The 21185-nt window shown below is 34.4% G+C and overlaps 1 protein-coding gene across 2 annotated transcripts in view; it reads right to left on the bottom strand.

Annotated features, from left to right (window-relative positions):
* The window catches only part of CNTLN (centlein), a 279122-nt gene that overhangs the window by 158774 nt on the left and 99163 nt on the right, over window positions 1-21185 (bottom strand). Inside the window, exons 7-8 of one of the 2 annotated variants that reach the window (XM_054583186.1) lie at window positions 19298-19453; window positions 11262-11456 (exon numbers count right to left, since the gene is read on the bottom strand). In XM_054583186.1, coding sequence (XP_054439161.1) covers window positions 11262-11456; window positions 19298-19453 — 351 coding nt within the window. Of the gene's footprint in view, window positions 1-11261; window positions 11457-19267; window positions 19457-21185 lie in introns of those variants that run through there. The other variant, XM_054583187.1, reaches the window with a different exon arrangement.

Below are 21185 nucleotides of genomic sequence, written 5' to 3'. Positions count from 1 at the left end.
GGAACCTTACTGCACTTTTGGTGGGAATGCAGACTGGTGCAGCCACTGTGGAAAACAGTATGGAATTTCCTCAAAAAGTTAAAAATGGATCTGTCTTTTGACCCAGCAATTCCACTTCTGGGAATGTACCCTAAGAATCCTAAAACACCAACTGAAAAGTACTTATGCACCCTCATGTTTATAGCAGTGCTATTAACAATAGCCAAATGTTGGAAACAGCCTAAGTGACTATCAGTAGATGAATGGATTTAAAAACTGTGGTTCATCTATACAATAGAATGCTATGCAGCAGAAAGAAAGAAAAAGGAATTCCTACCCTTTGCAACAGCATGGATGGAACTGGAGACTAGTATGCTAAGTGAAATATACCAGTCAGTGAAAGACAAATAGCATATGATGACTTATAAGAGGAGTCTAATGAACAAAACAAACTACTGAGCAAAACAGAACCAGAGACATGAAAATAGGGAACAGACTGACAGCTGCCAGAGAAAAGGTGGGCAGGGGAAATGGTGGAAAGAAGGGGAAAGGAGTAGTCAAAGAACATGTATGAATGACCATGGTCATGGACAACGGTTTGGGGATGGACTGTGGGAGTGGGGGAGTGGGGCGGGATGGAGGAGAGCAAAGGGGAAAAAATTGGGACAACTGTAATAGAATAAACAAGTAAAAAATATAAGAAAAGAAAATGCAAATTAAAACCACAATAAGATATCATATCATACCAGTCAGAATGACTATCTTTAATAAATCAACAAACAGCAAACGTTGGCCAAGATATACAGAAAAGAAAACCCTCACACATTGTTGGTGGGAATGCAGACTGGTTGCAGCCACTGTGGAAAGCTGTATGGAGTTACTTCAAAAAATTAAAAATGGAACTGCCTTATGACCCAGTGATTCCACTTCTGTGAATTTATCCAAAGTAACCAAAACACTAATTCAAAAGGATACACACCCCACTATGTTCAATGCAATGTTATTTACAACAGCCAAGATTTGAAAGTAGCCCAAGTGTCTGGCAGTAGATGAGTGGAAAAAAGAGAAAAAAACTCATGGACACAAGCAACAATATGGTGATCAGTGTAGGAAGGAGGGGTGAAGGAGGGAATTGAGGGGATAATGATGATGGATGGAGACTTGACTTGGGGTGGTGATACGTAATAGAATAAAAAGATGATGTGTTGTATAATTATGCATCTGAAACAAGTATAAATTTGTTAAATGGTGTCATCCCAATAAATTCAATAAATAGTAAATAAAAAGAATATGGTATCTGGAAGGAGCAAACAGATAACATCAGGAGTACTGGCGTGTCCACAAACATTACATTTATTCTTTTGTAGATTTCAAATATGTAGTAATAAAATTTTTTAAAGGGATAATGTAAAGGGAAAGAAACATACAGAAAGGTTATTTTCTACCACTTAAAAAAGGAAGAAATAAAGTGTAAAGAGAAAAATAAATAAGCCTATCGTTAAATTCACAACTCCAATCTTGTGGTCTGCTGTTACGCACATGGAGTGTATCTCATTCACAGATAAATATAGTAATTTTAAGGCTTAGTTACTCTCTTGTCCTCTACTGCAAAATATTTCTCCAAGACAAGAAACTGCCTTCTGCATGGAAAAGAGAAAACAATCATTCTGAGATAAGAGCAGGCAGTCATTCAGAATTCAGCTAGTTACGAGCAGGATGCTAAGATATCAAAGGTCACAGGTTTCAGTCCCAAATGAACAAATTAGCTTTGCCCTTTTCTATGGCAAAGACTGTCAGTTAGCTCACCAATAATTCTGATTAAAAGTAACATCAGGGGGAAAAAAAGAAGATAAATCGCCACCATTACAGGAAAACACAATCTCAAATTTACTAACATGATATAGTAAGTGTTTTTTATATGTAACATTAGAAGCTAACATGTATTATTCCAAATGCCCACCATGCATTGTCTCACATAATCTTCATAAAACTCCAGTGAGGTAAGTACTATTATAAACCCATTTTACAAATGACAAAACAGAGACTTAACTTCTCTAAAGTTAAGTAACTTGCTCACGATAACACAGGTAAGTGATTCAGATTCCAGAATTTATGTTATCTACTACTCTGTAAATAAGGCTTCCAAGAAACACACACAGAAAAGTCCCAAATAACTATTTGAAAAAAATAACCTAGGGATACAAGAAATAAAAGAAATATAATCTTCCTACCTTGTCCCCTCAACTATAAAACTCACTTGCCTACTTAGTCTTTTATTAATCAAAGGTTGATCCCTGGACCAGCTATAACAGCATCATCTGAGAATGTAAAAGAAATGCAGAATCTCAGACCCTAGTTCAGACCTACTGAATCGGAATCTGTTTTATAACCTCCCACTCTGGGTGACTGGGATGCATATTAAAATCTGAGAAGCACTGAGAGAGACTATTTTCAATAATCTTTCTCACCTCTGGGCCTATGCTTAGTCACTTCCAACAAGAAACTCCTAAATAATTTTCAAACAAACACATCCCACTTTTTCTCTGAGGCTTTGACATCACCCTACTTCTCCATAAACATGTTCCCTGCAAAGCTTCTCTTCATGAAGCTCATACTTTGCTAATACTTACATTATAGCACATTCCATAATTATTATTTTCTTGTCTACGTACCCATTTAAAAGACCCATAAGAACAGACTTATTTATCTTTGTATCCCTTCATAGTAAAGCAAGTACCTAAAATGCAGCAAGAGTTTAATAAATATTGACAATATAACTGAATAACACATGAATAAAGAATGAATGAATGATGAATGGATAAAAGAATAGATGGATGGAGAAGTAAATCTAGTTGGAGTATCCTAAAGACTTATAGTGCCAATATAATAAAGAACATGTTACTAAGTCATTCATTGCTATCCATTCTTTCTACTAGTTCCTCAATTAAAAGCTTCCACTTCCCTTCATATAATTTCAGTGTCTTCTTCCTTCTTGCTGGAAGAAATGCAAGAGTATCCTTTCTTGTCCCAGAAAATGGCAAATCCATTCATTCTGATAGTTGGGCCTGGAAATAGTAAATTTTTTTCATTCCCCCTTCTTCTCATATTTCACATCTAAGCCATCTTCAAATCTTATGGGCTCTATCTTAAAATTTTTTCCAGAATCAAACTATGACTCAAAGCCCAGTTTAAGCACCCATGAGTTCCATCTGCGCTATTACAATTGTCTCTTAAATTTGTCTCCCTACTACTATCTTTACCTTTCTGTACTCTCACTTCTGCATCACAGCCTGGTGGTCCTTTTAAAAATAGTAAGTTAGATCTTACGCTTCTTATTAAAACATACCAATGGCTTTCCATCTCACTCAGAGTAAAGCCTACATCCTTATGATGGCAACAAGGCCCTGGGAGACCTGACCCCACACATCTCCCTCTCTTAGGTCACTCTCACTCCTCTCCACAGCTCTCTTGGATCTAGGCACCCTGGCCTACTTGCTAGACAAGGAGCTTTGCTCTTGTTGATCCCTCTTCTTGGAATGGCCTTCCCTCACATTCCTAAATGGTTCACTTCCTCTGGTTTTCTTCTTAAATGTCACTTGATCAGAACAGCTGTCTCCCCCACCACCACACACAAAATAGCACCACCATTCTCTATCATGCTTTGTCTCATACTGCACTGTTTTTCTTCACATTACCACATGATATGTCTGTTTGACATTGACTCCCTAACCTGAATGTATGCTCCATGAGTGCAAAGACCTTGACTTGTTCCCTAAAATTTCTTCATCACCAAGAACAGTGCCTAACACAGGATAGAATATCAATAAGTAATTTGAAAGTAAGTTTAGATATGTCAATTAACAGTTTTGATAAATAGTATAATTATGTCATGTTGCTATAAAATTTTAAAGAAAATGTCCTTAGTACATTAAAAAAAAACAATGTTCAATGCAAAATTTCTCTCTTAAACCACCTATATCAGTTTTCCACATAACACAAGAGCCATTATGTAAGCAGTCCATAAAATATGTATATTTTAAGGTTACCTCATTAACTACTCAAAAATTCTTATTCAGAGACACATGATCAACAATATCTCACTAATATTCATTCACTTCATTTTCAAAGTCCAGTTATATAGGGTTGGGATAGAAAAATTATTAAGTTTTTTTCTATTGTTGCACCCTGAATTTGCTCAAAGTTTAATCTAAAAACTAAAATGACCAGGCCTGAAAAAATTTATTGACAGCTATATCAAATATGTCATATGCCATCCTTGCACCTAATAGTTATGAAAAACATGTAAATACATTGCATATAATTATGCATATATTTATTGTAAGTATAATTAACCATTTCTGTCTTAACTATCCCACTAATGAATCTAATGCTCAAACTCAAGAGAACAACAGCACTCTATAATTAAATCAATGCAGACATAGAAAAGTCAAGGTAGATTTTGAGAAGGGTCAATCAATGTGACAGACTCAAGGGGCACATACACTCCTTCTAAACATAAAATACATCATATTCCATTTTTTAAAATGAGATTTATTTAAATTTATATATAAAAATTAGTATCATTTGCAAAAATAATTAAATAAACCTGTACTTGGAAAAAAACACCTCTTATCAACAGTTAGTGTTATTTTTCTCTATTAAAATTCATAATTTCAAAGACATGGGGTCTGTAACTGCTGACTGTTACATCTTCATTACCTGGAATTAGTTTATTCAAACTATGCCACTGAAGAAGGAGGAACATACTCAGCTAACTTTAGAGAAAATATGGCAAATTATATGTATACATTTTAAGCTTAAAGATAAATGCTTTCATGGCTTAAGTACTGTCATGTCCCTTGAAACTAACACTCCAGCAGAGTAACCTGATTATTAGTATGAGTAACCTGTACTCAAAAATACATTAATTAAAAGAAATAACAGTGATGGAAAAAAAGAAAAGGTGGCATAGCAGAAACTAGCTTCCCTATCTCCCCACAAAGATTAACAATTGGACAGCCCTGGGAGACCAGCAGAGTCTGTTTAGTTTTAGCAGCACAGTGGAACAACAGAAACCTAAGAATAATTTCACAAGTAAATAAGGAAGACAATGCTATTTTGCCTGCATCATCCAATCCCCTAAATTGGCATTCTGCAGCACCATGAAGAAACTTCCCAGCTAGAAAGAGTTCCTCTCACCAAGAAAGAGAGAACAATGTGAACAACCAGCTTATACGGCCTCTCAGAGCACTACACTAAGGTCCAGTTTCTCTTTTACCCTACCTAGACCAGCAAAGCTGAGAAATATTAAGCTGACTAGGAACAGAAAAGAAAAAACAGAGGCTATTATTAGCAGGCAGGAAGCAGGAGTGATGGACAGTGCACAGAGCCCTGCTTTGCTGAAAAACTCAGCAGATTCACCACTGATGAAGCCAAAAGCTATCAAAGCCACCGAGGACCCCCTGGAGATCTCACATGGTTTTGCGTCACAGGTTTTCGCAATAGCCTACATCTCTCCTGTCTCCATCTGCACACTATCCCTTTCTGCTGAAACCTAGGATCGTGCTGGAGATATCTAAGGTCTTTTTGGCTGCACAAGTGTAAGACACAAAGTTGCCTAAGTCCCTTTTTTGGTGCTGGAGGGCTCTCACAGAGGCCAAGGAAGGTAAGGGAGGTCTCAACCCAGTTGCTTTGTCCAGGTTCATGTCACACCACAAGAAAGAATTCAAGAGCAAGTTAGATTCAGCAAAGGACACAGATTTATTAAAGTGACAGTACACAATCAAGAAGGAGGGGAGTGTGGGCAAACTCAGAAAGTCAGTTACCCTTGTAGGATCTGAGTGAATGTTCTTGCAGTATATAGGCAAGGGGAGGAAATGGAGGTGGTTCATGGTCTCTGACGCTGGGGGGACTCACTGGCACAACTCCTCTCAGTCCTTCCTCCCCAGATGATGGCTATCTAGAGGGCAGAGTAGCTTCAAAACCACAATGTGAGTCAACATGGCTGTCAACTCTGGCTGAGACTGTTTTTTATTTGTCTCAATTATTTCTTACCCCAGGAAATTGGGAGGGTGGCAAAGTGGGACAGGTTTATAGCCACAAGTCACGTCCACAATGCTCCAACCCAGAAGGTTAAGCAGCAGAGGAGTAGGTGTCTAGCCACAAGTCACATCCACAATGCTCAAACCTAGAATGAAAAAGGAAGAGGGGAGCCCGGGGTCTCTTTTCCTCATGCTAACTTTTCTGTCTGATTCTGACTACACTGGAACCCAAGACCCACACCCATGACTAGCTTGGGCTCCTGTAGTTGCATGAGTACAAGTCACCAGCCTGGTGCAGTAGACACAATCTGTACACCCTCCCTCTACTCAACACCAGGTTACCAGTATGTCCCTGAAAGGGAATTGCAGACATGTCTGGCAGCCTAGCTTTTGTATCTACAGAGCAGGAGACACACCCTTTGATCATTCAGCTTTGATCGCCAACAAAACTTGCACTCATGGGTCCAAGTGGACTGTAGCAAACAAACAAGTAAAACAAAACAGAACAAAACCAGTTCTTAACTAGCTATCCCCCTAGAGCTCAGAAACACCCAACTACCAGTCTTTCTCTGAAAGAGGGTTATTTGCATATCTTAAAAGCTGCAGCTTTAGGGTCAGGATTCTAATTTAACACACAGAAGGACCGACCACAATCTTCTCCAGCACTGTTCCTCTAACTTACTCCAGCTCACTGATACCTCCCTGGAAGCTATACTCATGTCTGTTGCCCCAGCTTTTGTGACTGTCATCCAGAGGACACATCCCTTAATGGCCTGGCTCTGGTGGCTTGCAGGGTTTGTGTTCATGGATCAGTGAATGGTATTAAACAAAGAAAATATCTTAATTGACTATTCTTCCAGGGCTCAGTGCAGAGGGAGCAGAAAGAAATGCCCATCTACCAGTCTTTCCCTGGAAGTCTATTTGCATACTTTAAAAACTGCTATCGAGGGATCAGCTTCCAATCAGACTGTGTTTAGGTGCTGACAAAGATCTTGGCACACCTTCACCTACTAGTTGCCCCAAACAACAAAGAAGGCTGCTTGGACAATCAAAAAGGTTTGAGAGACAGTAAAGAGCTAATGTGGGGCTGAATAACACATTTCATCTCCCACATGATACCACTTCAAAACTAATATAGGGAGTGAAGGAAAATAAAAAAAAACCAAAAGAATATATTTTAAACAAAAGGACAAGATTAGTCCCCAGAAACAGATCTTAATAAAATTGAGATAAGTAATTTATCTGATAAAGAGTTTAAAATAATAACCATAAAGACACCCAGATAAGGAGAATAATGCATCAAAGTGTGAATTTTAAGAAAGAAATAGAAAATATTTTTTAAGAAGTACCAAACAGAAATCAGATAATGAAGGAATTCAATAACTCAACTGAAAAATACACTAGAGGGTTTCAGCAGTAGCCTACATGAAGCAAAAGAAAGAATCAGTGAACTCATAGGCAGAGTGGTAGAGTTTATCCAATCAGAAAAGCAAAAGGAAAAAAGAATGAAAGAATAAGATAGCTTGAGGGACTCATGGAATACCATCAAGCCAAACAAGATTCACATTATAGGACTGCCAGAAGGAGAAAAGAAGTAAAATAAATGAAAGCTTGTTTTAAGAAACAATAACTGAAAACCTCACTAACCTGGGGAAAGAAACAATGTATTGTAGAATTGTATACCTGAAACCTATTTAATAGTATTAAAGAAAAATATGTTAAAAGCTAAAAACAAGAAGAGAATCTTAAAAGCAGCAGGAGAAAAACAACTTGTTACATACAAGGGAAAAAACATCAGGCCATTATATCAACGGCAGATTTTTCAGCAGAAACTTATCAGGCCAGATAGGAGTGCCATGATTTTTTAAAGTGATGAAAGGGAAAAACTGCCAACCAAGAATATTCTACCCAGCAAAGCTGTCCCACACACATACAGTCAATTAATTTATAACAAAGCAGCAAAAAATATTCAATGTAGAAAGGACAGTTTCTCCAATAAATCGTACTGGGAAAACTGGTCAGCATAAGCAAAAGAATGAAATTAAACCACTATCTTACAGCATACACAAAACTCAACTCAAAATGGATTAGACTTGAAAGGATTAAGCAAAGAAAAAAATGACTCGGGTTTGTTTGTTTTTGGACACAGACAGCAATATGGTGATTGCCAGAAGGAAGGGCAGGGAAAGAAGAGGGTAAAAGGGGGATAAATGGTGATAGATGGAGACTTGATTTGGGATGATAAACCAACAAAGCAATATACAGATGGTGAAGAGCTGTATATCTGAAACCTTTGTAATATTATTAACCAATGTAACCCCAATAAGTTCTATTAAAAAAAAAAGCATGTTGTAAATTGAAACAAAAAAAACAGATGGGAACGTCCTTAATGTGATGAAGGGTATTTACCAAATAAATAAATAAATAAAATAAATAGCAAACACAGTGTTTAAAGGTGAAATACAGTAAGGTTCAAGAATAGATAAAAGAGGTCAAAAATAGAAGTCAAAATAATGGTTACCTTTGTGGGAGTAGCTAATAATCAGGAACATTAAGGAGTTTTATTAGACATTCATAATATTCTATATCTTGACCTGTGGTATTTATAAAGATGTGTTTACTTTGTGAAATATCACTGAGTTACACACTTAAGGTCTGTACACTTTACTTTTACATTATACTTTAGTAAACAGTTTACTAGAAATTTCAACAGTTTTTTTTTTTTCAGGAAACTTTATAAATTATCCTAAAAGTTATATTTAAGTGCTAAGTCCCAACATAGCCAAGATACATTAGAAACACTAAGAAAGTAGGAGCAGACTACTAAATATAAAAACTTATAAAGGTATACTAATTAAGACAATGTAACATTGTAGAGGTACACAAAGAATAACTTAGAAAGAAATTCACAAACATACAGCAGTAGGATATATGAGAGAGGTAGCCTAGAACTAAAGAAGTAAAAAGGGGGATCATTCAACAAGTTGAACTGGGAAAACTGGTTAATATATAGGGAAAAATCAATCAATAAAAATAGGTCCTTACCTTATACTATAGACAAAAGACAATTCCAACTAAATTATTAATATAAATAACACAAGCAAAACTAAAACTCTTTGAGGAAAAGAGAGGTGCAACTATTTCTGTCTTTGGGGTAGAGAAAGATTTTTAATGAGATATCAAAACACTAACGATAAGAGATTAATTTGTCTAAATTAAAATTAAGAATTTCTGTTCATCCAATGGCACCTTAATGAAAATGAAAAGACACACAATGAATTAAGAGATCTGCCACACATTTAACATACTAGAGATTAATTTCAAGAACATATAAAAACTTTTACAAATCAATCTTTAAAATCCAATATAAGATTTAAAAGACATAGACATTTTGCACAAGAAAGTATATCACTGGCTAGTAATCATTTGAAGATATGCTTTATCAGTGATACGCATATGAAGATCAAAATAAAATTACTTTATACTAATCAATTGTCAACAAATATTTCTGACAGTGCAAAGTGTTGAGGAGGATAAGAATCAATCATATCTCTTAAACACTGTAAGGGGGAGTAAAATGAAAATCACTTTGAAAAATAAGTTGTCAGTATTTCATGAAAGTAACTTTTCACACTGTAAACCTAAGTTTTTCATTCCTAGTTAGTTATATATCCACAAAAATATTTGTACATGTCTACCAAGAATCATGTGTGTACAAAAACATCAATTGCAGCATTATTCATTATAGCACAAAACTGAAAATAATCAAAAGATGCATCTACAAATAAATGTGCAATGGTTATGATATAATCACATATAATATTTTAAATCACTAAAAACAAATGATCAGTTACACCAAACAACATAGATGAGTCATAGTAATATAATGAGCCAAAATTGCCAAACCCCAATGTGACACCTTAAGATATACTTTTATAAATGACAAAACTAAACAATATACTATTTCCTCATAAAATTATATATGCTAAAACTTTAAAAGATCATCAGAATAATAAACAGTTTGGTAGTCTTATGTCTGGTGAGAGAATCAAGGAACCATGTAAAGAAGGAACATACAAGTAAATATAAGTTATTATTAATGTTATAATCCTTGGATTAGTTGGTAGAACCAAGGGTGTTTACTATAAAACAAACAAATGAATTAAGTGAATAAAATAGGCCTACACCTGCAGCATAATAATGTGCCATGATACAAATTTTATGATTAATGGAATTCTGTAAACTTGATGTCCAAAAAAACGCAATATAATGAAGTACAAATTTAAAAATTGTGTCAAGGTTGAAGTGTTAGTTAGCAAGACAAAACATGTTAGGTTCAAAAATTACTGTTCTTCAATCATAATGAACATTTAAGCACACAGTTACCTGCTTGTGTTAATTCATTTTCTGAACTGAATTAATAAGTACTAAAATTTAAAGGAATGCTGAGTGCCTAAAAACACTTATATAAATTTATAGAGTAGGATTTTTTTTTACAAAGTATGTGTTTAGAGCTGACACTTACCTTAAGGATTATCTAAAAAGATTACTGATGAATATTTGCTATATGCCAAGCTCTGCACTTAACATGCATTATATCATTAACCCTCCAAAACTCTATAACACAGATACCATTAAAATCAACATTTTATTTGTGAAGAAAGTTTGGCTAAGAGGGATAAAGAATTTGTTCAAATTCACAAAATTCAGAGTTGTTATTTGATCCCATTTATTTGAATCTTCAAACTACATATTTATCTATACATCTGTACTACCTCACTTAATAGGGGAATATAGGTAGAAAGCTCAACTGAACTGTCTAAAATCACACATCAAGGTAGTGGCACAATCAGGCCTTAAAAGGTATTAAGTACCATATACCAAGCATTATAAAGAGCACTTTATGAGATTTCCTATTCAGTAGTCTTTCCATTCCATTACCTCACTGAATTAAAAAGTCTCAAAATGGGCATGACTTACTAATCTTCTCTTCAGTAGTGTAAATCAACAAACTGTTTTATCACAATAACTATACAAGACATAACCAGTATTTTTACATTCATTTCTCTATGAATCCATATTGTATATATTCATATATACAAAGAGTATAAAAATAGCATAACATAAAACTACCTGCCACAATTTCTACTCTACTGCTTGCAAAATCATATGCTTCAGTCAATTGTAGGAGAGAATTTAATATGATATTCCAGTGGGCAATGTTTCTAGAAAACCTCTCACCTGTTCCGAGTGGTCTGAATCACTTTCTTGAGGTAAAGGATATGGTGCTCTTTGTGATTCCTGAAGCTTTTCTTTTAATTTAGCATTTTCTTGCTCTTTTTGAAATAGCTGATCCTGAAGACTAACGACACTTTGCCGGAGCACAGCTTCACTTGCTTTTGTGGTTTCAAAACAAATATGTAACTCATTGTAAAGCTGTTTCAAAAAATACATTCAAATCTATTAATAATCAATTAAAATAGTTATATCTGTGTATATATACAAATATTCACATGTGTACATATATATCAGGACTACATATGACATAGTCCTTGCACTCAAGTTATTTTAATAGTCTAAGAGGGAAAACAAGATATAAAGACATGGAAAACTAAACAATATCAAATTTCAATATAAACCACAATTGATATTTTAAAAAGCAGTATGTATTATTGGTCAGCATAATATAGGAAAATGTGCCATACTAATCTTGCAGGGCTCCTTAAAAATAGGACTTGAACTGAGTCATGGTGGTATTATAGAAACTAAATAAAGACAGAAAGTCATTTTAAAAGTGGCAGAAATATGAAAAAACACTGTACAGTGATAAGAAAGAACAAAAAGGGAGCATAAAATATTTCAGCCTAATTGGACTTAGTATGTACGTACTTTGAAAGAGAAAAAAAATAAAAGTCTTTCACTGAGAGTTCATTAAGGTTGTTCTTCACTGATACATTCACATTTAGGACAAATTAGCATTTACTGCTTAAGTAGGGGAAGAGGGGCAGAAGGAATAACAAGAGAGACAAAGTCAAGCAATATGACTGTGGATGGAACATAAAGACCCCTGAATGCCAGGTTAAGGAGGATGGACTTGTTCCTATAAACAACAGGGAATCATTGAAGACCTTGAACAGAATGTGATAAAATAAAAACAATGCTCTGACGGCATTAGAGATAACTAATTTTTTTTAACTCAAGGCAACATGTATTAAATAAATTTAAAACTAGAGTTTATTAAAACTGTGAGACAGCATATGGTACATAAGTGGTATCATGTAGAGAATCAAATATGGTTAACAATGGTACCCCTCCAATATTCAAAAACATATTTCTGATGAAAATCTTAACTTTTGATTGTGATTTAATGAGGCATAAATCATTTTTTGTTAACTGATTTACATAGAGAATCCATATGTATATTTGCTGATAAGACAGGGAAAGTGATACAGGAGCCAAGATTTGTGTTGCTGAAATTTGTGTTGAGATTATATATATCTTATATGCATTAAGATCTCTATATACACGGCTAATAGTAAGACCTTATAACAAAAGAAAAATCCCAAAGGACAGAATCTCAAAATTACATAGCTAATTCAGTAGATTCTTAGATGGGGAGAATCTTCTATTAGTGGGTGTTGCTTTATGAGAAGAAACCTAACTACACAAAAGATGGCAGAGTACTTTTCTGCATGTATGCTACACTAAAATTTAAAAAAAGACTTATGAAACCTCTTTCCATAATGCTATTTCTCCATCATATACCTTAACATAAAAACAAGAGTCTCCAAACCATTCCTCTGACATATAATTAGCTCAAAATATACTTTTAAACTTTTATAAGGGATTATACCTCTATATTATTATTATATACATTTTAAATAATCCATTTCTCTTTACAGACAATGCCTCAGCACTATTAATAAGGAAAATTGCCTATATGATTCATAAAGAATTTCAGGACATAAATTTGTACTTTCCTTTCCAATTACCTTTATACCAGGGAGTATGTCCAATGTTCTTTCCACAGCTGATACCATCAGATACTCTACAACGGAAGAAAGAGTAGGAACCTGACAGATTTGAGGAACAATTAAGGGATCAGAGTGGGGGCCCTGTGGTGAAGTAACTATGCTACATTGCTGCTTTCATGATTGAGTTCATGGTAGAAAAGAAAAAGCAAAATCTGGAGACAGAGCTAAGCTGACTAGGAAGATTAGAAGCTATGATGAGTGAAGGTCTGCCCAACAGTATACAGTCAAACATTCAGTGTAAAGGTTATTTAACCACTTTCTCTTATTTGTATGCTTATTGGTACTAACTAGTTTTACCCAATCAGCACAAATTAATGTCTCTAGAGGAAAATGATAGAAAATAATATTATTAAAGAATTTATAGATTTCATATTATACATCATTAAAAATATATTTAAAAAATAATGTACAGATTTCAAATATTTGAGAATCTTACGAACATCGGTAAGTGTCGACAAAGAAAAACTCCTAATTTCCCTCCCATTGCCCAAGGTGCAAGCACGCTGGACAGTGTGTGGTCAAGATTGAGGATCAATTTACTGCATTAGTACCAAGTTTATGTATACTTTTCTCTTGGGTGTCATGTCCTGGGATCTTCCTTCACAGATCTAAGGCTCTATGTCTAATCATTTATGGAAGAAAGCTCCATCTTAATATCTCCTCTCCTCTCCTCTCCCTTCTGCTTTGTTTCAAGAAAAATGAAGATTAACCCCAATCTCCTTGGGTTCTCTACTTTGCTCTCTCTGCCATGCACATTATGCAAGCGTACTCCTTATTTAGAAGTTGCTCTGGCTTGATCTAATATGACTGGGTGGGCTACTGAGGCAGACTCTGTCTTTCTCTGAAAAACACCCATGCTTCCAAGCAACAGGGGAAAAAGAACTTAGAAAGCCTGTAACAGATGATTTAGACTAGCCCTGCTCTAGGAATTGGGACAAATCCTATCTTATTCCTTTTTCATATTCCAATGTACGTCTCCTACTTTCATATTTTCTTTGATAGCTGATTGGTCTTCACTTATTTAATAGGAGTAAGACCACTCAGTTGTGAACTTAGAGTAAAGGATGCAAAGACAGCCTTTAGCCATTTTACTTCTAGGCCCAGTCTACCAGTAAATTTGGCTAAACAAGCCTTCAAGGAGGTTAAGATTATTTTTATTTCTAAAGTATTTTTGTGGTGATAAAGCCTCATGATAATAAAATATTTCTCCAGGAGATCTTGCAAGGACATGAAGGTTTAGTATGTTCTGGTCCCCTGTTTAAATAACATCTTACTTTCATCTCATTAATAATAGTAGAGTAAGTCAAAAAATGTTCTCAAATTAGTAAATTAGGTAATATAACAAATTCATTCATTTGCATTGGTTTAGGCATCTTGAGTAACTTTTTCTCTATTAGCAAATACAATTGCTTACAGCAGTTTTTAGAAAGGCTCTTTTCTCTACAATTTCTTTAACACTCACAGAAAAATGAAATGGATCACAATCTTTTGCAAGATTTTGGCCTATGTAAACATTTAACCATACATTCTCCTATATACTTTAGAAGTAACATCCTTATAATTTATGAGTAACTAACTTATTATGCCCATTCTTCTTCATGTTATATTTTGTTGAAGAAAGGTTAAAAGGATCTCCAAGAAACAGAAAGCAAGTTATCTCCAGAAATAGGACCCCAAACTAAGTCTTTTCATTTTCAGGGGCTGAAACTGCAACGCTCTTTCACCCATATTTTTATTAGTGTAGTAGAACAAGATGATATTTTATTTACCTTAAAAAATAAAAAATAGCCCTGGCTGGTGTGGCTCAGTCGACTGGGCACCAGCCTGCAAACCAAAGGGTCACTAGTTCGATTCCCAGTCAGAGCACATGCCAGGGTTGCAGGCCAGGTACCCAGTGGGGGTGTGCAAGAGGCAGCCACACACTGATGTTTCTCTCCCTCTCTTTGTCTCTCCCTTTCTCTCTGTCTAAAAATAAATAAATATAACCTTAAAAACAAAAAGCGTATGTTCTGTGACCCAATGACTAATCTGTTTAAAGAATACATTTTCCATAAATAATGTGTAAGTATACTATTTGTTACTCTGATTGAAATAATAAATTCTTCAGGTGAAAAGTAATCCTGTTTATAGTAGAAAAATGAGAGGGAACAATTCTGATTCAACATGCAGTTTAAACTAAAAGCATGTATAACCTAACTCCTTATTTTCCAGGATTGATATTAGCTAATGTCATCTAATTATCATTAAATAGAATAAACATGTTAGGTGCTCTAGGAATTATAAATATTGATACAAGCCTCATCTTTATTTAAATCATACATATGTATGTAAATGATGTGCAAAGGTAGAAAAATTATTAGAATTTAAATAAATGGCTATGTACTCAGAGAAAGAAAACATACTAGCTTAATTTGATTTCACTTGGGTGTTTTTCTTCTAGAGAAGCCCTGAGCATTATTTTTTACATAGTTTTACTTAATAAATTAATGACTTGTTATGGAGATCTTTGGAAAAATATGATACATTTCTATCCTGTGCTCAAAATTCTTTTCAGTTTTCTCTCTTCAGCTTTGTCTGCACTTCTCATATGCCTCATCCTATCGTTGTAGGCAAATGCTTTTTAAAAATTTCTTTAGATAATAAAATAGATGCTATGATAAAATCAACTTAATAAATTGGACAAAGAAAGGGAAATAGGAGAGAAGCAAAAACAAAAAAAGACAAGAGAACAATTGAGAGAAAGAGAGGAAACAGAAACTACATTAATTATACACAATAAATTAAGAACACTTAAAGAAGTAAGCTTAGTCAGAATTGGAGGTAAACTATTAATATTTATTTTTTATTCACCTGAGTCTTACAGCTAGGCCACAATTATTATTTAGAAATAATAAAATTAATTTGGGAAAATATATTTTGAAATCCTAATTTTTTTAAGTAAACAATTTTATCTCATTGAACTATTATTAATTTTATTGGTAAAATTTTAGAAAAATACATGTGTAAGAGGAATAAAGACAAGTGTTAAATAAAATGCTCTAGGATTAGAATGAGTAATATAAATGAACACTGGAAATCTGAACAGTAGCATACTGTTTATTTATGATAAAGTAATGTGATCATTCCCAAATTCAAAAATTCTGAACTCCACAACTAGTACTTTTTCAGGGGGTGGGGGGAACAAGTCTAATGAAAAATGTGCAGGTCAAAAAGTTAAAAATTGCAATGTTACAGAAAAAAAAAGCAAATTTGTACAATCAGTGGGTGAAGAATAAGGATTGGGGTTGTTTTCGCTGAGAATGATAACAAGGCTATATCTGAATATAAATTGCCATGAGTATGGGGACGTTTAAGAAAAAATTAAGAAAGACAGAAATGTTTGAGTTAAATATACAAGTGAAAAAGAGAAAAAATTAAAGTTTCTAATAAGGTCCAATTTCTCAAGTCTTTTTAGCAACATAGACTGGTGTAGAAACAAAAGCATAATGGTAGGAATTGCTTCTTCTTTCTTTCTTATGAATAGTATTCCATTGTGTAAGTGTCCCACAGTTTTTTAATATATTTATCTACTTACTGATGGGCACTGAAGCTACCTTTTATGACAGCATGGATGGAACTGGAGACCATTATGCTAAGTGAAATAAACCAGTCGGTGAAAGACAAATACCATATGGTCTCACTTATAAGAAGAATCTAATGACCAAAATAAAGCAATGAGCAAAAATAATCAGAGACACAGAATCATGGAACAGACTGACAACTGCCAGAAGGGATGGGGGAGAGAAGAATGGTGAAAAGAAGGGGAAGGTCTTAGTCAAAGAACATGCATCAATGACTCAAGGACAACAGCCTAGGGGGAGGGCTGGGCAGAGGAGGGCAAAGGGGGAAAAATTGGGACAACTGTAATAGAGTAAACAAGAATGAAAAAATTTTTAAAGCAAAGTTTAAAAAAAAAGAATGTTAAAGACTTTGTAAACCATTATATTTAAACAATTATGCCCTTTCTAAAATTTATTGACTGAAGACAAAGACAAAATCTTTCCTTTCCTTTGAAATCGACTTCATTGGAGAGGATATGGAAGCATATGTAGAACTTTGTAAAATAAAAGGCGCATAAAATAAAAAAAAGAAAAAAGAAACAAAAGCATAATAGGGGATTCCACTTTAAAAAAAAAAAGGGTGGAGCTGGCACTGAAGTGGAGAGGATAGGCTCTATCCTTCCACTTGTTATCACTCATATCCTGAGTGAAATCTGAAAGGAATACATAATATAGATGGAAAAGCAAGGTTCCAAAGTATCATTTTCTTTAAACATTCCAACATCCGAATCAGAGGCGTGCCAGAAGGAGAAGAGAAAGAACAAGAAATCAAAAACTTATTTGAAAAAATAATGAAGGAAAGCTTCCCCAATCCGGTAAAAAAAATAGACTTCCAGAAGTTCAGGAAGCTCAGACAATCCCAAAGAAATTGGACCTTAGGAGGAACACATCAAAACACATCATAATTATATTACCCAAAATTAAAGATGAGGAAATCTTAAAACCAGCAAGAGAAAAGGGGACAGTTACCTACAAAAGACTTCCCATAAGACTATCAGCTGACTTCTCAAAAGAAACCTTACAGGCAAGAAAGGGCTGGAAGGAAGTATTCAAAGTCATGAGAAGCAAGGTCCTACATCCAAGATTATACCATCCAGCAAAGCTATCATTTAGAATGGAAGGGCAGATAAAGTGCTTCCCAGGTAAGGTAAAGTTAAAGGAGTTCATTATCACCAAACCCTTATTATATGAAATGTTGAAGGGACTCATCTAAGAAAAATAATATCAAAAACAATGAACAATAAAATAACAACAAACTCACAACTATCAATAACTGAACCTAAAAAAAAAACAACAAAAACCCCTAAGCAAACAACTAGAACAGGAACAGAATCACAGAAATGGAGGTCAGAGGGAAGAAGGCAGGGGGAGAACGGGGGGAAAGGTCCAGGGAATAAGAAGCATAAATAGTAGGTACAAAATAGACAGGGGGAGGTTAAGAATAATCCAGGAAATGGAAAAGTCAAAAAACTTATATGTACGACCCATGGACATAAACTAAGGGGGAAGAATGTTGGTGGGAAGGGGCGGTACAGAGCAAGGATAAAGGGGAGAAAAAAAATGGGACAAATGTAATAGCATAATCGATAAAATATACTTTAAAAAAAAGTATGTGTTTAGGCTCTGGCCAGGTAGCCAAGGTTGCAGGTTGCAGGGTTTGGTCCTTGGTAAGGGTACATACAAGAATCAATCAATAAATGCATAAATAAGTAGATAAACAAATCAATGTTTCTCTTCCTCCCTTCTCTCTCTTTCAAGTCAATCAATCAATCTATAAAGTATGTGTTAAAGGTTACTTAATGGCTATTTATTTCATATTAATTACAGATATTGAATTTTCATGATTTTTTTAAAAATAAGAAACCTCAAAATAATATGCATTGCTCTATTATCCTCTCTAAGCCTTTGGTTGCCTCAACTGTTATAAGGGGATAACATCAATTCCATAGGACTGATAAGGGGATAACATCAGTTCTATAGGACTGACCTATACAGGAACTAAAACAAAACTATGAAGGTATTTATTTTAACTATTAGCTATAATTATTGCTGCTGAGTCAGTCAGTGTACCTAAATACCTGGGTAAGCCTTCTTGAGGAAATCCATAAACTGTAAAGTAAAATGAATACTCAAAGGAAACACACAAAATAAAGAAAGAAAAATCCTTGGTAAATATTGATCTTAAAGACCTCATCATTGATCCTAAACATTGATTCTAAAAACCCATTTGTGTTTGTGCAGATTTGCCAAGAATGCACACACTTCATAATGAAAGACCACTTTAGGTTATAAACTAGAATCATAGCTGATGAATAATTTCTCATAAAGAAGCTAATTCCATTCTCCAAATCCATGTTCGTTTGGGGGCTACAGTCATAGTATGTTTCATAATATATATCAAAACTCAAATTCATAAAATAATATCCCACAGAATAAATTAACATCTATGTGTTAAATGTTCATCTTTAACACCCATAAAAAACTCACAAAATATTAAATATTACAAAAAAATCATATTTCACTTTTAATGTTGAAGGAACATACAAAAAAGAACTGTTGAAATTTGAAAATATAATTGAATTCTACATATTTTTATAAGTTTATACATATAAGTTTACATTTTTATGACAGAATAAAAGCATACTTTTTGATATGATATACTTTCTGCTGTATGAACATCTTCCTGATTTCTCAGTACTTTCTGTGTGTCCATGTTCAGAAGCTGAAGCTGCTGGATAAGCTCTGCTTGCTGTGCTGTATGTGCACTATTTTGTTTGTAAAGGTTCTGCAGTTCCTGCAACTCCTTCCTGTGCAAAACAAGCGATAAATAGAAAGAAGCATGCATAAAGATCATCTCTGTTAACTGTGTTCACCTAAGGCAACAGATCAGCTTCCAGTTTTTTCATCTATTATTTTTTACTGCGTGAAAAAACACTAATAAAAGAAATAACATATAAAGTATTTAATATTTATCACATCCACCTAGGATATATTGATAGAACTACTATGACTTTCAAAGCCAAATACTTATCAATTTTCTTTTATAGCTTGATAGTAATAAAAACCCTGGATAAATAGACATAGTACCACCTTCTTATTGAAATGAACTTACACTTCAGTTCCAAGAATTGATACGTTCTGATGCCAATGACAGTTATCAGACAGCTCTGAATGCAGGATATGTCAACCTTTCATTGTATATTACACAGAACTTTAAATTTATTGAAAAGAATGCCAAAGGCAAATGAAGTTTTCAAACCAAAGTTCCTTAAAGCACAATCAATTTGCAATCCCAGGACCTGGGCTGAAATTCCTGTGACTTCTCTAATCTAGCTTGAAGGAAATGACAAGGCAAAAAGGTAAGATGGAAGGAGAGCAACATAGGGCAAACGCAGTTCCTTCCAACCCACCAAGTGTGAAATTGGCAAGTATGAGTTCCAATACAGAGGTGGTGACAGTAATGACACTAAAGGTCCAGGAAAACCACACCACTGGGGAAGGTTTCTAGATTCCTATAGTAGTGAATCCTGTTGTGATACAGGTCGTATAAAAATTTAAAAAATATTTTGTATATTCAATTTGAAGAGAAAAAATTTATAAATAGATATTTCACAAAAATCATGTTATGGTATATATTTTGGAGACTATTTTTTAATGGAAACTTTTCTTTACATATAACCTGAAACTGGTGATTCATACACATAAGATGTATCCTAAAAGAAAGAAGGGATAAGAGAGATATGCAGTTGTTAAAGATGGATAAATATTTATATGGGGGAAATGAGCTTTCTTTTTTACTGATTTAGTACATTAACGTCCTCCAAACACAACAACCCCTACACCCATACAGAAACATGTACATAGACCATCTGTCTTAGTTGTTGCAGGCTACTATAACAAAATATCATAGACCAGGTAATTTACAAACATAAATTTATTTCTCATAGATTTGTAGGCTGGAAGTTAGAGGGTCAAGTGTGGGCCCTCTTAGGGGTCATAGACTTCTTGTACCTACCTTCACATGGTGGAAAGCACTTGCAGGTAGCCCAGGGAAGACTCTGAAGAACATTAATCCTATTCATGAGGACTCTATCTTTATGATCGAAACACTGCCCAAAGGGCCCACCTCTTAATGCCACCCTATTAAGCATTAAGATTTCAACATATGAATATGGGGTAGACCCAAACATTCAGACTAAAGTACCATCTGTAACTATTCAAAAAACTGAAAATTTGCAAAAATTAACAGTTCAAAAATTGGGGAGGAGGGAGAGAAGGGAATAATGGTGCAATGCCTCTAGGAAGTGTACAATAATGCTCACAAAAGGAGGGGAGAGGTGACCCATAGTAATAATGCTTGCTGAGTAGGGATGTATAGAACTGTACATTTGAAACCTATGTAACTTTTATTCATCAATGTCATCCCAAAAAATTTAATAAAAATTTTAAAAAGCATTTGTATAACAATTCACCCAAGGGAAAAACACCCATATATTTTCAATACACACAGCAAATTTACATCTCCTCCAATG

This window comes from Pteronotus mesoamericanus, unplaced genomic scaffold, assembly GCF_021234165.1.
Source record: "Pteronotus mesoamericanus isolate MK-2021 breed Mesoamerican mustached bat unplaced genomic scaffold, CSHL_Meso_final contig_73, whole genome shotgun sequence".
NCBI classification, from domain to species: domain Eukaryota; kingdom Metazoa; phylum Chordata; class Mammalia; order Chiroptera; family Mormoopidae; genus Pteronotus; species Pteronotus mesoamericanus.
This window is presented reverse-complemented; position numbering and strand designations above follow the sequence as displayed.